Source organism: Malus sylvestris, chromosome 10 (genome assembly GCF_916048215.2).
Source record: "Malus sylvestris chromosome 10, drMalSylv7.2, whole genome shotgun sequence".
Lineage (NCBI taxonomy): Eukaryota > Viridiplantae > Streptophyta > Magnoliopsida > Rosales > Rosaceae > Malus > Malus sylvestris.
This window is the reverse complement of record NC_062269.1, coordinates 2,562,642-2,582,834: the sequence shown is the minus strand read 5'-3', so window position 1 is coordinate 2,582,834 and position 20,193 is coordinate 2,562,642. Positions and strand designations below refer to the sequence as shown.

At 37.8% G+C, this 20,193-nt stretch overlaps 2 protein-coding genes across 5 annotated transcripts; both read left to right on the top strand.

The window, feature by feature from the left end:
• Window positions 1-4,349: 4,349 nt before the first annotated feature.
• Window positions 4,350-6,581, top strand: LOC126586710 (carbonic anhydrase 2-like). Its single transcript, XM_050251645.1, has 8 exons — window positions 4,350-4,514; window positions 4,627-4,764; window positions 5,028-5,076; window positions 5,154-5,270; window positions 5,449-5,502; window positions 5,618-5,703; window positions 5,924-6,029; window positions 6,191-6,581. Exons 1-8 carry the CDS (start codon window positions 4,471-4,473, stop codon window positions 6,362-6,364), a joined length of 768 nt encoding a protein of 255 aa, XP_050107602.1. The 5' UTR covers window positions 4,350-4,470; the 3' UTR covers window positions 6,365-6,581.
• Window positions 6,582-6,974: 393 nt separating this feature from the next.
• On the top strand, window positions 6,975-9,046 carry LOC126586715 (uncharacterized). Of its 4 annotated transcripts, XM_050251654.1 has the most exons (6): window positions 6,975-7,288; window positions 7,424-7,463; window positions 7,757-7,863; window positions 7,968-8,000; window positions 8,146-8,173; window positions 8,853-9,046. In XM_050251654.1, exons 1-6 carry the CDS (start codon window positions 7,229-7,231, stop codon window positions 8,888-8,890), a joined length of 306 nt encoding a protein of 101 aa, XP_050107611.1. In that variant the 5' UTR covers window positions 6,975-7,228; the 3' UTR covers window positions 8,891-9,046. The 4 variants fall into 4 exon arrangements, with proteins under 4 accessions (XP_050107611.1, XP_050107614.1, XP_050107610.1 ...); XM_050251657.1 differs by lacking the exon at window positions 8,146-8,173; XM_050251653.1 differs by lacking the exon at window positions 8,853-9,046 and having other exon boundaries at window positions 8,146-8,759.
• The last annotated feature ends 11,147 nt before the right edge of the window (window positions 9,047-20,193 follow it).

Below are 20,193 nucleotides of genomic sequence, written 5' to 3'. Positions count from 1 at the left end.
GGTGGTGAATACACATCCGATCCTTTCTTTAAAGTTTGCAAAGATGAAGGAATTGTGAGACATTTCAGTGTTCGAGGAACTCCACAACAAAATGGAGTTGCAGAAAGATTGAATCGAACCTTGCTTGAGAAGATTAGATGTATGTTGTCTCAGTCGGGTTTAAGCAAGTCATTTTGGGCAGAAGCAGTTAATTATGCATGTCACATCATCAACCGGTTACCCTCAGCTGCTGTGCAGGGTAAGACACCAATGGAGGTATGGATTGGAAAACCTTCTTCTGATTATGACTATATCCGTATTTTTGGTTCACCTGCTTATTTTCATGTGACTGAAAATAAACTTGATCCTAGAGCCAAAAAGGCTATTTTTCTTGGTTTTAGTAGTGGTGTCAAAGGTTACAGGTTGTGGTGTCCAGAGATGAAGAAACTGGTAATTAGTAGAGATGTGACATTTGACGAAGAAAGTATGTACAAAGTCTCTGAGAAGAATGTGAAAGATGTCCAACAGGTGGAGCTTGAGAAAGTTGCCTCTGGTACTTCAAATCCTATTTCCGCTGATGTCGAAGCCACTACAAGTGAAGAAGTGGGAGACCATGAGGATGTTGAAGAAGTTGAACTTGAAGATTCTATTCAAGTTGAAGAGCAAGTTTCACCTCAAGAGTCTATTGCCAAGAACAGAGGAAAGAGACAAATTACTAAGCCAGCTCGGTATAGTGATTATGTTGCTTTTGCTCTTCCTATTATCACTGAAGAGATTCCATCCAATTTTGAGGAAGCTATTGAGAGTGAGGAGAAGAATAGGTGGTGCAATGCCATGGGTGATGAGATGAATTCTCTCTTGAAGAACAAGACTTGGGAGTTAGCTAAATTGCCTAAGGGCAAGAAAGCTATTGGTTGCAAATGGGTGTATGCCAAGAAGGAAGATGCTGATGAGAAAAGCAATGTGAGATTTAAAGCAAAATTAATTGCTAAAGGGTATGCACAAAAGGAGGGCATTGACTACAATGAAATATTTTCTCCAGTTGTGAAACACTCCTCAATTCGTATTATGTTAGCTCTTGTTGCACAATATGATATTGAGCTTGTGCAACTCGATGTGAAGACGGTTTTCCTACATGGTGATTTGAATGAAGAGATCTATATGTGTCAACCGGATGGGTATATAGTGAAAGGGAAGGAAAATTTGTTTTGCAAATTGAAGAAATCGCTTTATGGCTTGAAGCAATCTCCAAGGCAATGGTATTTGAGGTTTGATAAATTTATGAGAGGCCAAAATTATTCTAGAAGTCAATATGATCATTGTGTGTACTTCAAGAAGTTGCAAGATGGGTCTTTCATTTATTTGTTGATATATGTTGATGATATGTTGATTACCTCAAAAAATGTTGAAGAGATTGAAAAATTGAAGAATCAAATGAAGAATGAGTTTGAGATGAAGGATCTTGGTGAAGCGAAGAAGATCCTTGGCATGGAGAACACTAGAGATAGAGAGAAGGGTTTGGTCAGTTTGAATCAAAGACAATACCTTGAGAAGTTGATTCGGAAGTTTGGAGTTCATGATTCAACCAAACCGGTTAGTACTCCTTTGGCTCCTCATTTTAAATTGAGTTCTCTACAATGTCCTAAAAATGATAAAGAGAAGCTGCAAATGAAAAATATACCATATGCAAATTTGGTTGGTAGTTTGATGTATGCAATGGTATGCTCTAGACCGGATATTGCTCATGCAGTTGGCATGGTGAGTCGATATATGCATAATCCAGGTAAAGAGCACTGGCAAGCAGCTAAGTGGATATTGAGATATCTCCATGGTACTCGAGATGTTGGTTTATGCTTTGAGAGAGATGACTCTGGTATTGGTCATTTTGCAGTTGGTTATGTTGATTCAGATTATGCAGGTGATCTGGATGGAAGGAAGTCTACTACAGGCTATGTGTTTACTATGGCTAAAGGACCAGTTTGTTGGATGTCCATTTTGCAGTCGTCTGTTGCCTTGTCTACTACAGAGGCTGAATATATGACAGTTGCTGAAGCTATAAAGGAGGCCATTTGGATACATAGGCTTATTAGAGATTTGGGGGTTGATCAGAAGCAGGTGGAGGTGCATTGTGATAGTCAGAGTGCCATTTATTTGGCTAAGTATCAGGTTCATCATGCGAGGACCAAGCACATAGATGTGCGTTATCACTTTGTTCGTGAAGTAGTTGGTGAAGGGGAGATCATTCTCCAGAAGATTCCAACTAAAGACAACCCCGCTGATATGTTGACTAAGGTTGTTGGTGTAGCCAAGTTTATTCATTGCTTGAACTTGGCTCACATTTTGCCTATATAAAGAAGGCGTTGAGCAGTAGGAGTTTTTTTGAAGCATTTTGGCTTATCATGACGTCTTTCGGAACTTGGCCAAGGTGGAGATTGTTGAATAATTGGCCAAGTGCCAAATGGACAAATGTCCAAATGAACTTTCGGCTAAAAAATTATAAAGAAAAAGGTGGACAACCTTTCCTTGTTTTAGGGAAGAAAAATGGGAAAAGTTTTCTTTCTTTATACCACCCGTGACTTATGGTTCTTAATAAGTGTTTTGGTTGCTTTTGTGTGTGGGGTGCATCCGAAAAGTGTGAAGTGAAAGAAGCAGAGAGCTCATTTTCGGTTTAAAAAAGAAAACAGAGAGAAGAAAGAGCTCCTTTTGCAGAGAGCAAGGGAGAGTTGCAGAGAGCCTAAAACAGAAGAAGAAGTTGTTGCTTCATTTGATTAGTAATCATCAACCAAAGTAATTGTTGTTATAATAGCTTTGAGCTATATGTATAGAGAAGAAATTATTCATTATATTTTCTTCTCTATTTGTTTCTTTGGTGTGTGAGAGCTATTGGGTGTATTGGGTTATTTGGGTTGTGAGATTGCCAACACTTTGTAAACTCCCATTTGGTTGATAGTGGATTATTGGGTGAGCTCCTACTGCTCCGAGGACGTACTCCAGTTACACTGACTGTGGAGGAACCTCGTTAAAATCTTGGTGTTATTTTCTATATTGTTCTTGCATTTTCATTTGATAAATTTCCTGTGGGTTAGATTGAGTTGGTTCCATAAGGTTTGATGCTATCCTAGCACAACATATGTGTGTGCGTGTATGTTTTCGTTTGGGTAGAATAATCATGTTCTGATTATTTCGGCTTTATATTTCAAGAGATTAATATCAATATCTACATTTCTACTCATACTATATTATCATATTACAGTTTTGCTTTTATGAACTGGATGCACTTCTGCATTTCAAATAGGAACAACTCAAATATACAACTATATATATTATTTTTCTGGTTAATGCTTAGAGAAACAACTGAAATATATATTCAATATTTCCTTGCCAATTTTGTGTTGTCTCACTTCGCACAAAGCCTTTTTTTTCTTTCAAGAAGAGATACATGCACATGCGTTTTCTCTTCCTACACATCCTGTATCATTTGGCCTTTCAGTTGAATAAATTAAAAGACGATAAAAAAAAACAGAAATAAATATGGGTGCGAACTGCGAAGACGGAAAAAAATGGTTGGCCTAGTCTTGTTTTGTTTTGGTTTTTGTTCGGGGTTAATTTTTGGAAGAAAAAAAAAATTGGTTTCTTTTGTCGTGCCTTGGTCCGTTCATTAGTGCGGAAACGAGATTCAGATTACAACCACACCTAAAATCACACTCAGTTGAACAGAATAAAATTACAAGAAATAAAGACACCGAAAAATTTATGAGGTTCGGCAAAAATCCTGCCTACGTCCCCGGAGAGATATTGCTCTTCACTATGAGAATAACAGTACAAGTACACATGAGTTAAATCGACATAACCCAATCCCAAATCCCTTGTACACCCACTCATAGAATTTTTCCAAGAGCCTCACTCTACCCCAAGAGTTCTTTCACTAGAATACTTTTCACTCTAGCTCTCTTGATTTTCTCTCACCCATGCCCATGTTTTCCCATGGGAGAGCCGAATGCTCTCCCCCTTTGGATGCTCTATGATACCCTCACACTCCCTCGGCAAACACTCTCAATATAATGCAAATGCATCATCATTAAAGCCAAGCCATCATCATTATGTCATGCATCATCATTAAAGTAAAAGACAAACATCATCGTTAAAGCAAAAGCAAGCATCATCATTATGTTTTTACTCATGATGATGTCCACCAAACTTTTGTTTTTATTTTGTCTGCAACTTTCATGCAACTCACATCATGTGATATTTCCACCGAAAACAAATACAAGTCACTTCATTGTTGTTAACACTTGACTCATAATTACTCGCAAATGTATGAGCCAAACACAACATCTTTTCCACCGGTTGGCAGTTTGGCACTCTCTCATTTTCTTATTTACAGTTTTTTTTTTTGGTGCCCTCGAGATTAAGGAGAAACACGTATAATACATTTCCATGTAAACTAATAAGGTCGTGATTTTTGAATTTGCAGGAACGAAAGTAGACAAAATGGCAAGCCAATTAGCTATTCAACGCCTGAAAAATCTCCTTAGGTTTGCCTAGCTACTTGTTGACTTCATGGATGATCTTTGGTCTAACCATCCACCTTATGAAAATATCATGGGATGATGAAATTAATGATAATCTTGGTTGGTATGGTTGCAGTGAGAAGGAAGAGCTGGACAATGTGGTTGCTGCCAAAATTGAGAAGTTAACGGCTGAACTGCAAAGACCGGATGATCATTTTGACCCAGTTCAAAGGATTGTAGATGGCTTCATCAACTTCAGGATCAACAAATTCGAGTAACTTGACTATTTTCTTTATTATTTTATGAAAATAATTAACTGTTGTACATATTTGATATATATCTAATAGATTCGAAAGCATAATGTCTTCTAAATTTTAAAAACCATGTTTAAGGATGTATAATTGAGTTTATGCAAGCAATGTATGCCTTAGACCAATTTTTGGAAATTTAAAACTCATAATTTGCGGGAGAGCCAAACTCAAATAATTTGTTGTACATTTTTTTCCTTTTTAATTAATTTTCTTTCTGATCTTACAGAAAATACCCAGATTACTACAACGAGCTTGCCAAAGGACAAAACCCCAAGGTACTATTTGGCTGTAACATCTTAAAATAAGTAGACCAAGAAATGTTTAATCTTTTTGTTGCTAATTTCCAATGCAGTTTCTGGTATTTGCATGCTCGGACTCCCGAGTGAGCCCCTCACATATCCTTAGTTTCCAACCTGGGGAGGCCTTCATGGTTCGCAACATTGCGAACATGGTTCCTGCATTCAATCAGGTTTATTACTATCTACATTATATAATAGTAACGCACACCTATATTAGAAACTATACGTGAGCAAGTGTGTCATTTTCGTGTCCAAAATAATATTGAACTTCATTTTGATAACTTATCACATAATAGTGATGCATCCGACTACGAAAAATAATTTTTATTTATTTTTATATCTTTACAGCTGAAATATGCAGGAGTTGGAGCAGTCATAGAATATGCTATTACAGTACTCGGGGTGAACATTCCAAGTCTTTTAATTTGTTAAATTAATAACTCTTAGTTCTTTTCTCTTGATCACGTGTTACTAAAATATTTATGAATCGAATGCTAACAAGAAGAAAATTGAACAGGTAACAAATATTTTGGTAATCGGACACAGTCATTGTGCTGGGATAAAGAGGCTTATGACTCACCCTGAGGATAACTCTATTCCCTTGTAAGTCTTTTTACACACAAAGAGGCTTATGGAAAATAATTAATCATAATCGTTTACTAGGATGCAATATAAGACCTGTTATATTTGTTAGCATTTTTAGGATGGTCGAAGAGTATAGCAAAAAACCCACCGTAGTCATTTAAGCAATGAACTGAGATCATTAGAACTTGCTAATGTTATATAATTTTGAATCCATTAACCATGTCATTGGAATATGCAGTGACTTCATAGACGAATGGGTCAAAATCGGTTTACCCGCCAAGGCAAAGGTTATAGCAAAGGAAGGGGACGCCGATATTGATGAACAATGTGAGGATTGTGCAAGGGTAAGATATTCGATCTTGGATTGATGAAATATTTGAAAGGTCATTTACGCTTGATTCACTTTTTGCAAATGAAATAATTGTCAGTGACTAGCTGAGGTGCGTGCGTGCGCTTCCATAGTTATGACATTAAATCTCACTTAACATCTTCTTGAATGATGCAGGAAGCAGTAAATTTGTCACTGGTAAACCTACAAAGTTACCCTTACGTTCAAAAGGCACTCTCGGACAAAAACCTAGCACTCAGGGGTGGTTACTATGACTTTATTCATGGGATTTTGGAGCTATGGGAGGTTGGGTCGCACATTTCACGTCCCATCATCGTACCAGCACCTTAACTGCATGTTCGTTTGCTTGAAGTCGAGGTGTATATGCATCTCAACAAGGGTGATTATAAATAAAGTAAATGAAAACCTGGTGGCCCTTCTTTAATTTGCTTGCGTATGTTGGGTTTTTTACGTCGATGAAAGTACAACATTGTATCTTTGTTAAGTTGTACTGTACACTCTATGTACCTTTAAAACAAATATGGTAATAAATTAGTTATTGAATTAATTGTTTACACTCACGTCAAATTACATATCAGTATTATAAACATAAGAAGATAAATCTTCAGGTGTAGGATGAACTTTTCTCGTAATATGAACACTAATAGGTTAAGTAAATTAAGGTGTGAGATGTATAGAACAAAATTGAAATTTAGAATGGTGTGGCTATAATTTTTATCATCTCTATCACCACATTCATCGTCAATAAGGACCTTACCTTAGGATCCTACTAAAAAAATGTCATTTTACCAACAAATTCTGAGCCGACGAAGCAAAATTTAGTCGGTACAACCCCGACAAAATATCCGAATTGTCAGCTATAAACTAATAGGTTTAAGCTGACAAATAAAATGTCGCAAAAAATAAGTTTACCCGACGAAGCATAAATGTCAAGAAAATCGTCGGCACCGTGTATTAAAAACAAGGCGCGATACCGCGAAAAACGAAAAAAAAAGAAAACTTTTCGTATTTAGAGGTTATCGGCTATCGCACCCCAACGATGAAGGATAAAAATCTTGCCGCACCCTAGTTTTGGATCTCATCGCTATCTCCCTTCTCAGTTGCTCTTCTTGGATTGAACATCCTAGCAGCTATTATTCTCCACCATATCAGTTGCTATCTGTTGCCGATGCAGTTCCTCTATCGGGTCCTCGTATGATTCTCTCTCTTATCAGAAACCCAAATCCAAATCCAGCGACCAACACTCAGATCGTTGTAAGTTTATAACCTTTCTCTTGTTTGAAATTTCAATTTTCAAGGTTCGATCTATCTATATTTGCTTAATATGTAATTTGGGGTTTTTTCCTTTTCTTTTATGGTCAATATATGCTTTCACGGAACCCCTATCAGAGGAAACCCTCTTCCCTTCATCTCTCTCTGCAATCTCTAGGTATCTTCTCAATCTCTCTTTCAATTGATGCTATAATATTTGTTAAAATTATTAGATTTTGGGGTTGGATAAATTAATTTTACGGATTTTGATTGTTGTTTGGGTTCTGATTTTGTTTTAGATAGATAGGACTATATTGTGTTTTAGGGTCGTTTTTTTTTTTTTTTTTTTTTTTTTTGTATATTCCCTGCACATTGCAAAATTCTGGTACTATTTGGGGGTTTTGGTGTTGCAAAGACTGAAGCTCAAAGAAACATGGTATGTATACTGACAAATCAGTGTGTATCGGGCAGTTCTGGTACTATTTGGGGGTTTTGATAGTTTGATGAGCTGGAAGGCATCATGTTTGGATTGGCATTTTTCAGTCATACTTGGGCATCTGGGAGTTCTATCTCAATTGGTATGATGAGCTGAGGTTATTCTTTCTGTTTTTCACCTTATGTTCGACATTTGTTTTGGTTTCCAATGACTACATAATCAGTGTGTGTATGATGAATATTGTAGGCCCCTGAAGCAAATAAGAGTCCTCCCACAGAGGTATTCCTTTCTTCCTTTCTTTATCCCTTTATTTTCTTTCCTCTTGTAAATTGTGTGGTTTTTCTTTATCTTTGAATTTGTTCATGACTTCTGTGAGAGGTACAAATACTGCATATATTGTATATTTTGTCCCTCTGTTGTGCAGAACACACTTAGCAAGGAGCTTTCTGCAGGTAAGTTTGACTGTGCTGAGAATATGTTGTATATTTTGTTTTTCTCTGCCTTGTGTTTATTCTAAATACATGGATGAGTAGTATATCGAATGCTAGAGATCAGCAAGGAGCATTGTTCAAGTAATTTGATTCCCCAACAAGTTACAAACTGTCGACATATGTTGTCATACACATGGTCTAAAATATTCATAATATCCCGATATTTTCATCGCAATTTTCGTATTTTTAGACTACCGATATTTTTTTGGATTACCGATATTTTCGATATCATGGATATTTTAGACATTGCTAAGTCACTCATGTATCTTACCATACAAGGTATAAAGTGTAAAATATTGTACTAATTCATTATATATAAATGATTATGATGTGTTTAAACTTCTTTCATTAATTACTACATATTTTCTACATTCACAATGTTTGCATGCCCGCTATATAATCAACTTAAATGAGTTATATTTATTATGCAATGCATTTCCTTCCAATCTTTTGTGATAAACTAATAGATAATTGACTAAATAACAATTTTCGCAGTTTTTATTCAATTTGTATCGATATCAATAATATCCCGATATTTCTATCGAAATTTTCGTGTTTTTAGATTACCGATATTTTCGATATCATCGATATTTTATACCTTGGTCATACATAATAATTACCATTTATATTATTTTTGCAGGATATTATTATACAATGCTATTGCTAGACCGATACTAAAGAATGAGAGTAGGATAGGATTATTGTATAATATGTACTTTTGTATAACCACTGTACATGTACATATTACTAATCAAAGAAGCATTATTTAAAAAAAAATGTGTGTTCAAGCTTCTGTTATTTTTTTTTTTTAAATTAAAATTCTCACCCGACAAAGCTAGTTTTCTCGGTAGGGAAAGACTGTCAACAAAATATCTTTGTCGATGAACACATCATGTTGGCTAAAAGGTACATTTTGTGGGCTTAAAAATCCCTTTCTGGCGGAATTTTTTCTCAGGGTTTAAGAATGGTTATAAAATATGTTTTGTCGGGAAAGAACCACTTCATAGCAAACGAAATGTTAAATTTTGTCGACTGGAGTTTTATGCGAGATGCTTTGCGCAACGAAATGGCCGATGAATTTTTTTGTCGGGAAAGAGCTTTTGCCGACAAATTTTGACTTTTGCAAGCAAACTAATTTTGTCAATTTTTTGCTCCCTTTTCTTCCAATTTTGCCCTCATTTTTTAATACACAATGTTGACATGAAGAGGGTAAAATAGTAATTTTGTATCTTTTGAACATTTTCCCTTTTTTTCTATTTTGCCCTCATTTTTTATACACAATATTTACATAAGAAGGGTAAATAGTAATTTTATATCAAAATATTTACATAAGATAAAAAATATGCACTTATTAAGAGAAATTATTCCATCATAATTTTTTCATACACGTAAGTGAAATCATTATGTTTTTTGGATAGTTTGAATGAACAGAAGCTATTGTCAATCAAAATTTCATGAAATTATTATTTTAACCTCCTCACCAAAATTGTACCCAATTAAAAAATATAGGCAATTTAGTAATTATATGAATATAAATTTTGCTGTTTTTTTTATAGAAACCTCACAACCAGGTTTGACATACCCCGTCCCGGAGGAGGGCATGCTGGCCGTCATGTGAGAGTGACGTAACCATTTACACAGTTCGGAAGCTTTAAAAAAAATATAATTGCTAAAAAGAAATCCCCGAAGGTGAATCCTACTTTTAAATACTTCTGTCAGAACACCGTTGAAATCCTTCAGGCTAGACTTGGCAGTTTTTGACACGACACGAAAATAACGGGTTTCGGGTCAACACGATAACTTATCGGGTCACTATCGGGTGACCCGTTAAGAACCTGTTAATAACGGGTTCTTAACAGGTATACACGCGGGTAACACGTGGGTAACCCGTTTCGACCCGTTAAGAAAAAAAATATTTTAATAATTTTAAAATTTAATTACTAAAAGATTTATTATAAAACACAATAGTCATATTAATATATACAATATATTCTATATTAAATATATAATTTTGTATTATTGTTCTATATAAATTATAAAACAAAAAAAGTTTTAGTCATTATTTATTTTTATTATGAGAGTTCCTTATTATCATTACTAGGATAAATTTTACATAACATATTCTTGTACATAAATTTTACTAAATTTTACATAACATACTAATATAGTATTTGTATATGCAAGAACTAAGAAGACATACATAAAAGTATGAAAAATGTGAAAGAATATATAAACACGCGTGATTTATCATTATTCCTCTACAAATAGATAATTGTTACACTTATTGTGATAACCCGTCCCGATTTAACGTGTCATATGTATACAGTGTGTTAAATACCCTGAATCTTTATACAATTGTTTAAGGTTTGGACGGCTATTTTATATGTTGAATGATTAAAGGCTAAGGAATGGATCACACGTCCGATTCCATTTCCATTTCCTTTCCGTGAAGTGCTCCACTCGTGAAGTGCTCCACTGCCTCCCTCAATAATACCTTCACTCATCGTCATTCCCTCACACGAACCTGAAACTCTCTCTCTATCTATCCCTCGACAGTCTCTCTCTCTCTAACTCTCCCTCTCGAACTGTAAGCAACACACACACAAAAACTCAATCAAACTTGCACGAACGTTGGATCTAAGACCACCATCGTGATCCTGAGAACTTCACGAACACGGGGATACCAAATTCAGGTGAGTTTCGTTTCGAAAATCTCTAGTTTCAAAGGTCCCGTGTTTATGTACTGTTCATAAACTTTATTATGGCTATGTTTTAGGCTAAACAAAGATCACAGTGAGTCTTAGAAGGTCCCAAGGATGCTCGGAGTGTAACGTTGGAAGTGTTTGGACGTAAGAACGCAGAGATAGACAAGTTCAAGTTTGACCCGTGCCTTTCGAGGTGTTTTCTGGCCACACCACAGAGAATTAGACGTCGTGCAAGGTACCATTATCTTCGTCTCTTAGATAACTACAACTTTCGTTTTTGTTTCATCCAATTTCGTTGAGTATTGAAGAAGTTATGACGTTTTGAAAAATACCCAGTTTCCGGCGACCTCCGAGGGTTTCGAGGCAGTTTCCGGCAAAACCACGGAGATCTAGGTGTTGTGTGAGGTACCATTCTCTTTTTCGCTTCAAGGGCTACAACTTTCGTTTTTGAATCACTTGATTTCGTTGAGAAATGACAAAGTTATGGCAATTTGAAAAACTGCCCAGAAACCGGCGAACCAGTCCGGCGAGCCGAGGAAGAAGATGCGCGTGGGGGCGCGTAGGTCCGACCTTCCTCTGGAGCGTGGGGGCGCGTGAGTGGCCCAAAAATTATTCTAAAAATTGATACGTGTTCGTGACGTCGTGTAGATCACCGTGGTATATTCACATACCCAAATTGAGCAACGTATGAGAAAGTTATTGACGAATGTTTGTGTATGTGCGTTTAAATGATGTTTTATAATTATTTTTGTATAGGTGAAAATTATACGGACGAAGAACGTAACCAAAATAGGCGAGGGGGTTACGAACCGGCTACTTATCAGTGAGTGGGCAGTTATTTTTCAGTATATATATAAGTATACTTGACGTGTTTCCTAGAAAACGTATTTTAAATATAAATACGAATTAAATAACTTGTCAAATATGCATTATATTTTGATATGTGCATTACCATAATTATACATATTGTTGCATGGTGCTGAGGAGGCCCAGGTACGTTACATGTGACATATTATGTTGAAAATGAATGAAATACTATGGAAATACGATTAAGATACGTTTGAATATTATTGAAATACAATTGACATACGTATTAGATACATTTTAATATACATTTGAAATACGTATAAAAATACGTATAATATACATTTGAAATACGCATGAAACATGATTGAGATTTGTATGAAATATGATTGAGATATGTATGAAAATGAAATGTGATTGAGATATATTTGAGATATGTTTGAGATATAATTGTGACATGATTCGAGATATAATTGTGATACGTTTGAGATACTATCCTGATAACGATCATGAGATATAGTTGAGATATGTTGAGTTATATGATTGAGATGTGATAGAAAGCTCATTTACTTGCACACGTATATAAGTGCTCCCGCCTAGAGAGAGAGGCATAGCCTTCACGTGTATGTTCACCTCCCACACCGCATGCTCGCCTTGGATCCAAGTAGGTGTACAGCCTGTCGTATAGACCACTTATGTGGGTTCGACTTGTAGGTGACCCGCGATTTATCGCACAGCTTCACGTGATTGTAGCACTAGAGCATATTATGATATATACAGTGATGAGTTGCAGACCACGTGAGGTGGTATTGAATGTGTGCAAGATATACATGATGTGATGAGATGATTATGAGCTATATATACAGCTAAGGGTTGAGTTGATTATGATGAGATAATTACAAATGAGTTGATTATAAGTTATATATGCAGCCAATGGCTGAGTTGATTATGACGATAGAGTATGAATTATGTTTATAGCCGAGTGTTGAATTGATTGTATGTTATCCCCTCAGATTCACATAGAAATGTTGAGCATTCAATTATGATATTTGGCATGACATACATTCATATTGATCTGCATGATTTGATATATATTACGTATATGATTATATACTTTACTTCTGGGAAACTATACTTGTTTTACAGCGAGGGGTTAGTATATTCAAAAGAGAAAAGAAAGTTTTGAATAAGTTCGTTTTGCTGACCCACTCAACTTTGTTTTGCGCCCCTCCAGGTTTTAGATAACGTTCATCAGTGAATCTCGAGGTGTCCAGCTGAAAGTTCTGACAAATCACCACTCATGTAGGATCATCGTCGAGTGTTGTTAAATACGTACATTTTATGTTTGACTGCACTTAGACTTTATGCTCTGGTTATGTAATCACACTTAAACTCAAATTAGAACTTATCGTATTTGGTTTTAATTTATTCGTATTTTCCTTATAATATAACGCTTCCGCACAGCACACATGGCTACGTCACGTTCACGTGACAGCCAGCATTCCTTGACTACGGTCGGGGAGTGTCAGTTTGGTATCAGAGCTTTAGGTTGCAGTCCTGCATATTTTGTGAACTTCCCTAATTCTTTCTGGTGTCTTCTGTCAGAACTATGCCGCCTCGTAGAGATCCACGTACTCCTTCTGAGTCTGGTTTTCCCGATCTCTCTCATTTAGGGGAAGCCATAGCCAATGCCATTCAAGCTTCACTTCGCCCTCCTCTAAAGACTCCTCTAGAGTCAGTGTATAACCTGAAATTACCTACTTTTCGGGGTGATGAAGGACATGAAGGGTCCGAGCGTTGGCTTGAGCATGTAGAGAAGACTTTTCGGGTTATGCAAAGTCAAGGCAATCTTCCTGCTGAAAGGTGGGTTGAGACTACGGCTTGGTTTTTAAGTAAAGAAGCTGCATCTTGGTGGGAACAGGAATCTCGTGGATGGTTGCCTGAAGAAGTAGCAGACTGGAAGAATTTTAAGGATTCGTTCTATAAAAGGTTTGTTCCTCCAGCATATCTTGACCAAAAGAAGCAAGAATTCGTCAGTTTGAGGCAAAGGAAACTGTCTGTTAATGAGTACTATCGGAAATTTACCGATTTGTCTCAATATGATTCTGATATTGCTGCTAATCCTGTTGAGATGCTCAGACGTTTCAAGAGGGGTACTAAAAAGAAGTGGCGTTCTATGGTTGCTATTGCAAAATGTACCACTTATCATGAATTTTATGAGGTTCTGTTGAACGTTGAGGATTCAGAAAATTTACCCACTGACAGTGAAGAAGAAGAAGGAGATAAGAATCAAAGGCAAAATGATAAGGGTAAAAGCCAGTTTTCTCAAGGACCTAAGAAAGCACAAAGTTTCAAAAGAAGTGGTATGGGCTCGAGTTCTTCTAGCGGAGGTCTCAGCTTCTCAAATCAGCGGCAAGGAGGTAGATTCTCTGGAGGCTCTAAGTTTCAGGGACAGAGGAATTTTAGTGGTTCTGGAGATTCCAGCGTTCCTCTTTGCCGAAAGTGCAATAATCGACATTTTGGAGGATGTCGTCAAGGAAAGAGTGGGTGTTTTAATTGTGGTCAGATGGGACATATAGCTAAGTATTGTCCTCAAAGCCAGCAGAGAGCTCTACAACCTTTTGTGCCACAGCCAGCTCCGACACAACAATTTTCCGGACCTAGTGGTTTCACTCAGATGGGTCGTGGTAGCGCTTATCATCTTCAAGGAGATTCAGTTACTTATCATTCAGGGCAGTATCAGTACCCTCAGGACTCTTACCAGCAGAATCGTTTTGGTCAATCTTTAGAAGGTTATATGCCTTATCAGCAGAATAACTTTGGTCAGCAGTTCTCAGCTGGTGGATCGCAGTGGCAGCCAGGTAGACAACCACAACAGTCAGATATGGTTGCTAGCAGTGCTGGACCGTCTAGGCAACCCATTCAGTCCGGTCAAGGACGTGGTTCACAGGGCAGAGGTGTTCATGCTGGCAGAGGCCGAGGAGGAAGACAACAAGCACAAGGACGAATCCACAACATTTCTTTGCAGGATGCCCAAAATAATCCTGACTTAATCATGGGTACGTTAACTATTCTTGGTTATCGTGCTAAAGTGTTGATTGATTGTGGTGCTACGCATTCAGTAATTTCTCATACATTTGCTCAATTGACTCAACCTAGATCGACGCCTTTAGGGTTTGAGTTAGAGTTTGCTATGCCTAGAGGGGAAAGATGTTACGTAACTTGTGTATATCCAGATTGTCCAGTGATAGTTGAGAATGAAGTCATGCCAGCTAATCTTGTTCCGTTAGATATTGTGGACTTCGATGTAATATTAGGCACGGATTGGTTGCATTTCAATCGTGCCCAAATTGATTGTTACTGGAAAACAGTGACTTTCCATCGTCCTGGATTACCTAAAGTTACATTCGTAGGTGAGCCTAGTGGACTGAGGTATGAAGTCATTTCAGCCGTGAGAGCTGAAAGATTACTATCGAAAGGTTGTCAAGGGTACTTGGCGCATGTGATAGTAGATGATGTCACTCCTAGTAATTTGGAAGAAGTGGGAGTAGTCAGGCATTTCCCTGACGTATTCCTGGAAGATTTACCTGGATTGCCGCCTGATAGAGACGTCGAGTTCACTATTGACTTGCTTCCGGGTACAAACCCTATTTCCTTAACTCCTTATCGTATGGCTCCTACCGAGTTAAGAGAATTGAAGATTCAATTACAAAAATTGGTGGATAAAGGTTTCATTCAACCTAGTACTTCACCCTGGGGAGCTCCAGTCTTGTTTGTAAAGAAGAAGGACGGAACCTTGAGGTTATGCATCGATTACCGGCAATTGAATCGGGTAATGATTAAAAACCGTTATCCATTGCCGCGTATCGACGACCTATTTGATCAACTTCGAGGTGCCTGTGTATTCTCGAAGATCGACTTAAGGTCGGGTTACTACCAGTTGAAGATTAAGAGTGACGATGTTTACAAAACTGCTTTTAGAACCCGTTACGGTCATTATGAGTTCCTGGTGATGCCCTTTGGACTGACGAATGCACCAGCGGCTTTTATGGGTTTGATGAATAAAGTATTCCAGCAATACTTGGACAGATTCGTCATTGCCTTTATTGACGACATTCTGGTGTATTCCAAGTCGGAAGTAGATCATGTTCAACATCTTACTCTGGTGTTGGAAAAGTTGAGAGAACATCGGTTGTATGCTAAGTTTAGCAAGTGCCAATTTTGGTTAGATGAAGTGGCATTCTTGGGACATGTCATATCAGCTCAGGGTATTCTGGTAGACCCTCAGAAAATAGCAGCTGTGGAAAATTGGGAACAGCCGAGAACAGTCACCGAGGTACGAAGTTTCCTTGGCTTAGTAAGTTACTATCGACGGTTTGTTAAGAATTTCTCAGTTATCGCTTTACCACTTACCAAGTTGACTAGAAAGGAAGTCAAGTTTGAGTGGGATAGTAAGTGTGAGCAGAGTTTTCAGCAACTTAAGCATTTTCTCACTCATGCACCTGTTCTGGCACTTCCTGATGACGATGGTAATTTCGAGATTTACAGCGATGCTTCATTGAATGGCTTGGGATGCGTTTTGATGCAACATGGGAATGTGATTGCTTATGCTTCACGTCAGTTAAAGACTCATGAAAAGAATTACCCTACTCATGATTTGGAATTAGCAGCCATTATATTTGCCTTGAAGATTTGGAGACACTATCTTTATGGTGAAAAGTGTAAGATCTTTACGGATCACAAGAGTCTGCAGTACATTTTCACCCAGAAGGAGCTTAATCTTAGGCAACGAAGGTGGTTAGAGCTGCTCAGCGATTATGATTGCACTATTGAGTATCATCCTGGTCGTGCTAATGTGGTGGCTGATGCTTTGAGTAGGAAATCCCAAGGTCGAGTTAATGCTTTGTATGCTTCTCGTATTCCTCTCCTTGCATATTTGAGGTCCGCTGGAGTGCAATTGGGATTGGAAGATCAAGAGGAAATGGTGATAGGACGAGAAGAAGCCTTACTTGCTAGTTTCCAAGTTAGGCCTATTTTGATGGACCGCATATTCGAAGCTCAAGGAAGTAACGAAGAAGTTCAGAGTTTAATCCTTGGAGTTTCTCAAGGAAAGAAGAAGGATCTTAATGTCCGAGAATCTGATGGCATGCTTATGCAGGATAAACGAATGTACGTGCCAAAGAATGAGGAATTGAAGAAAGAGATTCTTGATGAAGCGCATATTTCAGCATATGCAATGCATCCAGGAGGCACTAAGATGTATCATACCATTAGGCCATTCTACTATTGGCCCGGTATGAAAAGAGAAATTGCAGAGTATGTTAGTAGGTGTGCAATTTGTCAGCAGGTTAAAGCTGAAAGGAAGAAACCGTTCGGTTTGATGCAACCGCTTCCCGTTCCACAGTGGAAATGGGAGAATATCACTATGGATTTTGTGTACAAGCTTCCTCGTACACGGAACGGCTATGATGGCATTTGGGTGATTGTTGACCGACTCACTAAGTCAGCGCACTTTATTCCGGTGAGAGAAAAGTATTCTCTAACTAAATTGGCTGAGCTGTTTATCACTAAGATTGTGAAGTACCATGGAGTTCCAGTGAATATTGTTTCAGATCGAGATCCTAGATTCACTTCTAAGTTCTGGACAGCTTTTCAAGAAGCTCTTGGTACGAGATTGCTTTATAGTACGGCGTATCATCCCCAGACAGATGGTCAATCTGAGAGGACCATACAGACTTTGGAAGATATGTTAAGATCTTCTGTAATGCAATTTGACGAGGATTGGCATGCAAAGTTGGATTTAATGGAGTTCGCATATAATAACAGCTACCACTCCAGCATCGGGATGGCACCGTTTGAAGCTTTATATGGAAAAGCGTGTCGTACTCCTTTGTGTTGGTCAGAGGTCGGTGAAAGAGTTTTGGTGGGCCCTGAGTTAGTGGAGGAGATTACTCAGAATGTTCAAGTAATTAAGTCTAACTTGAAAGCGGCCTAGGATCGACAGAAGAGCTTAGCAGACAGACATGCTACTGATCGAGTGTATAAGGTTAATGATTGGGTATTCTTGAAGCTATCGCCGTGGAAAGGAGTAGTAAGGTTTGGGAAAAATGGTAAACTGAGCCCTAGGTACATCGGACCTTATCAGATCACCGAGCGAGTTGGTGAAGTTGCTTACAGGCTTGAATTGCCCTCAGAACTGTCTAAAGTGCATAATGTATTCCATGTATCGATGCTTCGTCAATATGTTGCAGATCCATCGCATGTGATTCCAATTCAATCTTTGGAGATTAACCTGGATTTGACTTATGATGAAGAACCAGTGACTATCTTGGATTGGAAAGAGAAAGTTCTGAGAAATAAGACAGTGCAGTTGGTAAAAGTCTTGTGGAGGAATCACTCGGTGGAAGAGGCTACTTGGGAAACGGAGGATCGAATGAGAGAAATGTATCCAAGATTTTTTTATGATGATTAGTGTTGTATTTGATTATGTAAATTTCGGGGACGAAATTTCTATAAGGAGGGTAGGTTGTGATAACCCGTCCCGATTTAATGTGTCATATGTATACAGTGTGTTAAATACCCTGAATCTTTATACAATTGTTTAAGGTTTGGACGGCTATTTTATATGTTGAATGATTAAAGGCTAAGGAATGGATCACACGTCCGATTCCATTTCCATTTCCTTTCCGTGAAGTGCTCCACTCGTGAAGTGCTCCACTGCCTCCCTCAATAATACCTTCACTCATCGTCATTCCCTCACACGAACCTGAAACTCTCTCTCTATCTATCCCTCGACAGTCTCTCTCTCTCTAACTCTCCCTCTCGAACTGTAAGCAACACACACACAAAAACTCAATCAAACTTGCACGAACGTTGGATCTAAGACCACCATCGTGATCCTGAGAACTTCACGAACACGGGGATACCAAATTCAGGTGAGTTTCGTTTCGAAAAGCTCTAGTTTCAAAGGTCCCGTGTTTATGTACTGTTCATAAACTTTATTATGGCTATGTTTTAGGCTAAAAAAAGATCACAGTGAGTCTTAGAAGGTCCCAAGGATGCTCGGAGTGTAACGTTGGAAGTGTTTGGACGTAAGAACGCAGAGATAGACAAGTTCAAGTTTGACCCGTGCCTTTCGAGGTGTTTTCTGGCCAAACCACAGATAATTAGACGTCTTACGAGGTACCATTATCTTCGTCTCTTCGAGAAATACAACTTTCGTTTTTGTTTCATCCAATTTCGTTCAGTATTGAAGAAGTTATGACGTTTTGAAAAATACCCAGTTTCCGGCGACCTCCGAGGGTTTCGAGGCAGTTTCCGGCAAAACCACGGAGATCTAGGTGTTGTGTGAGGTACCATTCTCTTTTTCTCTTCAAGGGCTACAACTTTCGTTTTTGAATCACTTGATTTCATTGAGAAATGACAAAGTTATGGCAATTTGAAAAACTGCCCAGAAACCGGCGAACCAGTCCGGCGAGCCGAGGAAGAAGATGCGCGTGAGGGCGCGTAGGTCCGACCTTCCTCTGGAGCGTGGGGGCGCGTGAGTGGCCCAAAAATTATTATAAAAATTGATACGTGTTCGTGACGTCGTGTAGATCACCGTGGTATATTCACATACCCAAATTGAGCAACGTATGAGAAAGTTATTGACGAATGTTTGTGTATGTGAGTTTAAATGATGTTTTATAATTATTTTTGTATAGGTGAAAATTATACGGACGAAGAAAGTAACCAAAATAGGCGAGGGGGTTACGAACTGGCTACTTATCAGTGAGTGGGCAGTTATTTTTCAGTATATATATAAGTATACTTGACGTGTTTCCTAGAAAACGTATTTTAAATATAAATACGAATTAAATAACTTGTCAAATATGCATTATATTTTGATATGTGCATTACCATAATTATACATATTGTTGCATGGTGCTGAGGAGGCCCAGGTATGTTACATGTGACATATTATGTTGAAAATGAATGAAATACTATGGAAATACGATTAAGATACGTTTGAATATTATTGAAATACAATTGACATACGTATTAGATACATTTTAATATACATTTGAAATACGTATAAAAATACGTATAATATACATTTGAAATACGCATGAAACATGATTGAGATTTGTATGAAATATGATTGAGATATGTATGAAAATGAAATGTGATTGAGATATATTTGAGATATGTTTGAGATATAATTGTGACATGATTCAAGATATAATTGTGATACGTTTGAGATACTATCCTGATAACGATCATGAGATATAGTTGAGATATGTTGAGTTATATGATTGAGATGTGATAGAAAGCTTATTTACTTGCACACGTATATAAGTGCTCCCGCCTAGAGAGAGAGGCATAGCCTTCACGTGTATGTTCACCTCCCACACCGCATGCTCGCCTTGGATCCAAGTAGGTGTACAGCCTGTCGTATAGACCACTTATGTGGGTTCGACTTGTAGGTGACTC

Excerpts from the sequence above, each read along its gene's own strand:
- LOC126586710 (XM_050251645.1), top strand. The coding sequence starts at position 4,471 with ATGGCAAGCCAATTAGCTATTCAACGCCTGAAAAATCTCCTTAG. Across the intron at positions 5,077-5,153 it reads CCAAAGGACAAAACCCCAAG|TTTCTGGTATTTGCATGCTC; the intron begins GTACTATTTGGC and ends TTTCCAATGCAG. Across the intron at positions 5,271-5,448 it reads TGGTTCCTGCATTCAATCAG|CTGAAATATGCAGGAGTTGG; the intron begins GTTTATTACTAT and ends ATATCTTTACAG.
- LOC126586715 (XM_050251653.1), top strand. The coding sequence starts at position 7,229 with ATGATTCTCTCTCTTATCAGAAACCCAAATCCAAATCCAGCGACCAAC. Across the intron at positions 7,464-7,756 it reads TCTCTCTCTGCAATCTCTAG|TTCTGGTACTATTTGGGGGT; the intron begins GTATCTTCTCAA and ends TGTATCGGGCAG. Across the intron at positions 7,864-7,967 it reads TGGGAGTTCTATCTCAATTG|GCCCCTGAAGCAAATAAGAG; the intron begins GTATGATGAGCT and ends TGAATATTGTAG.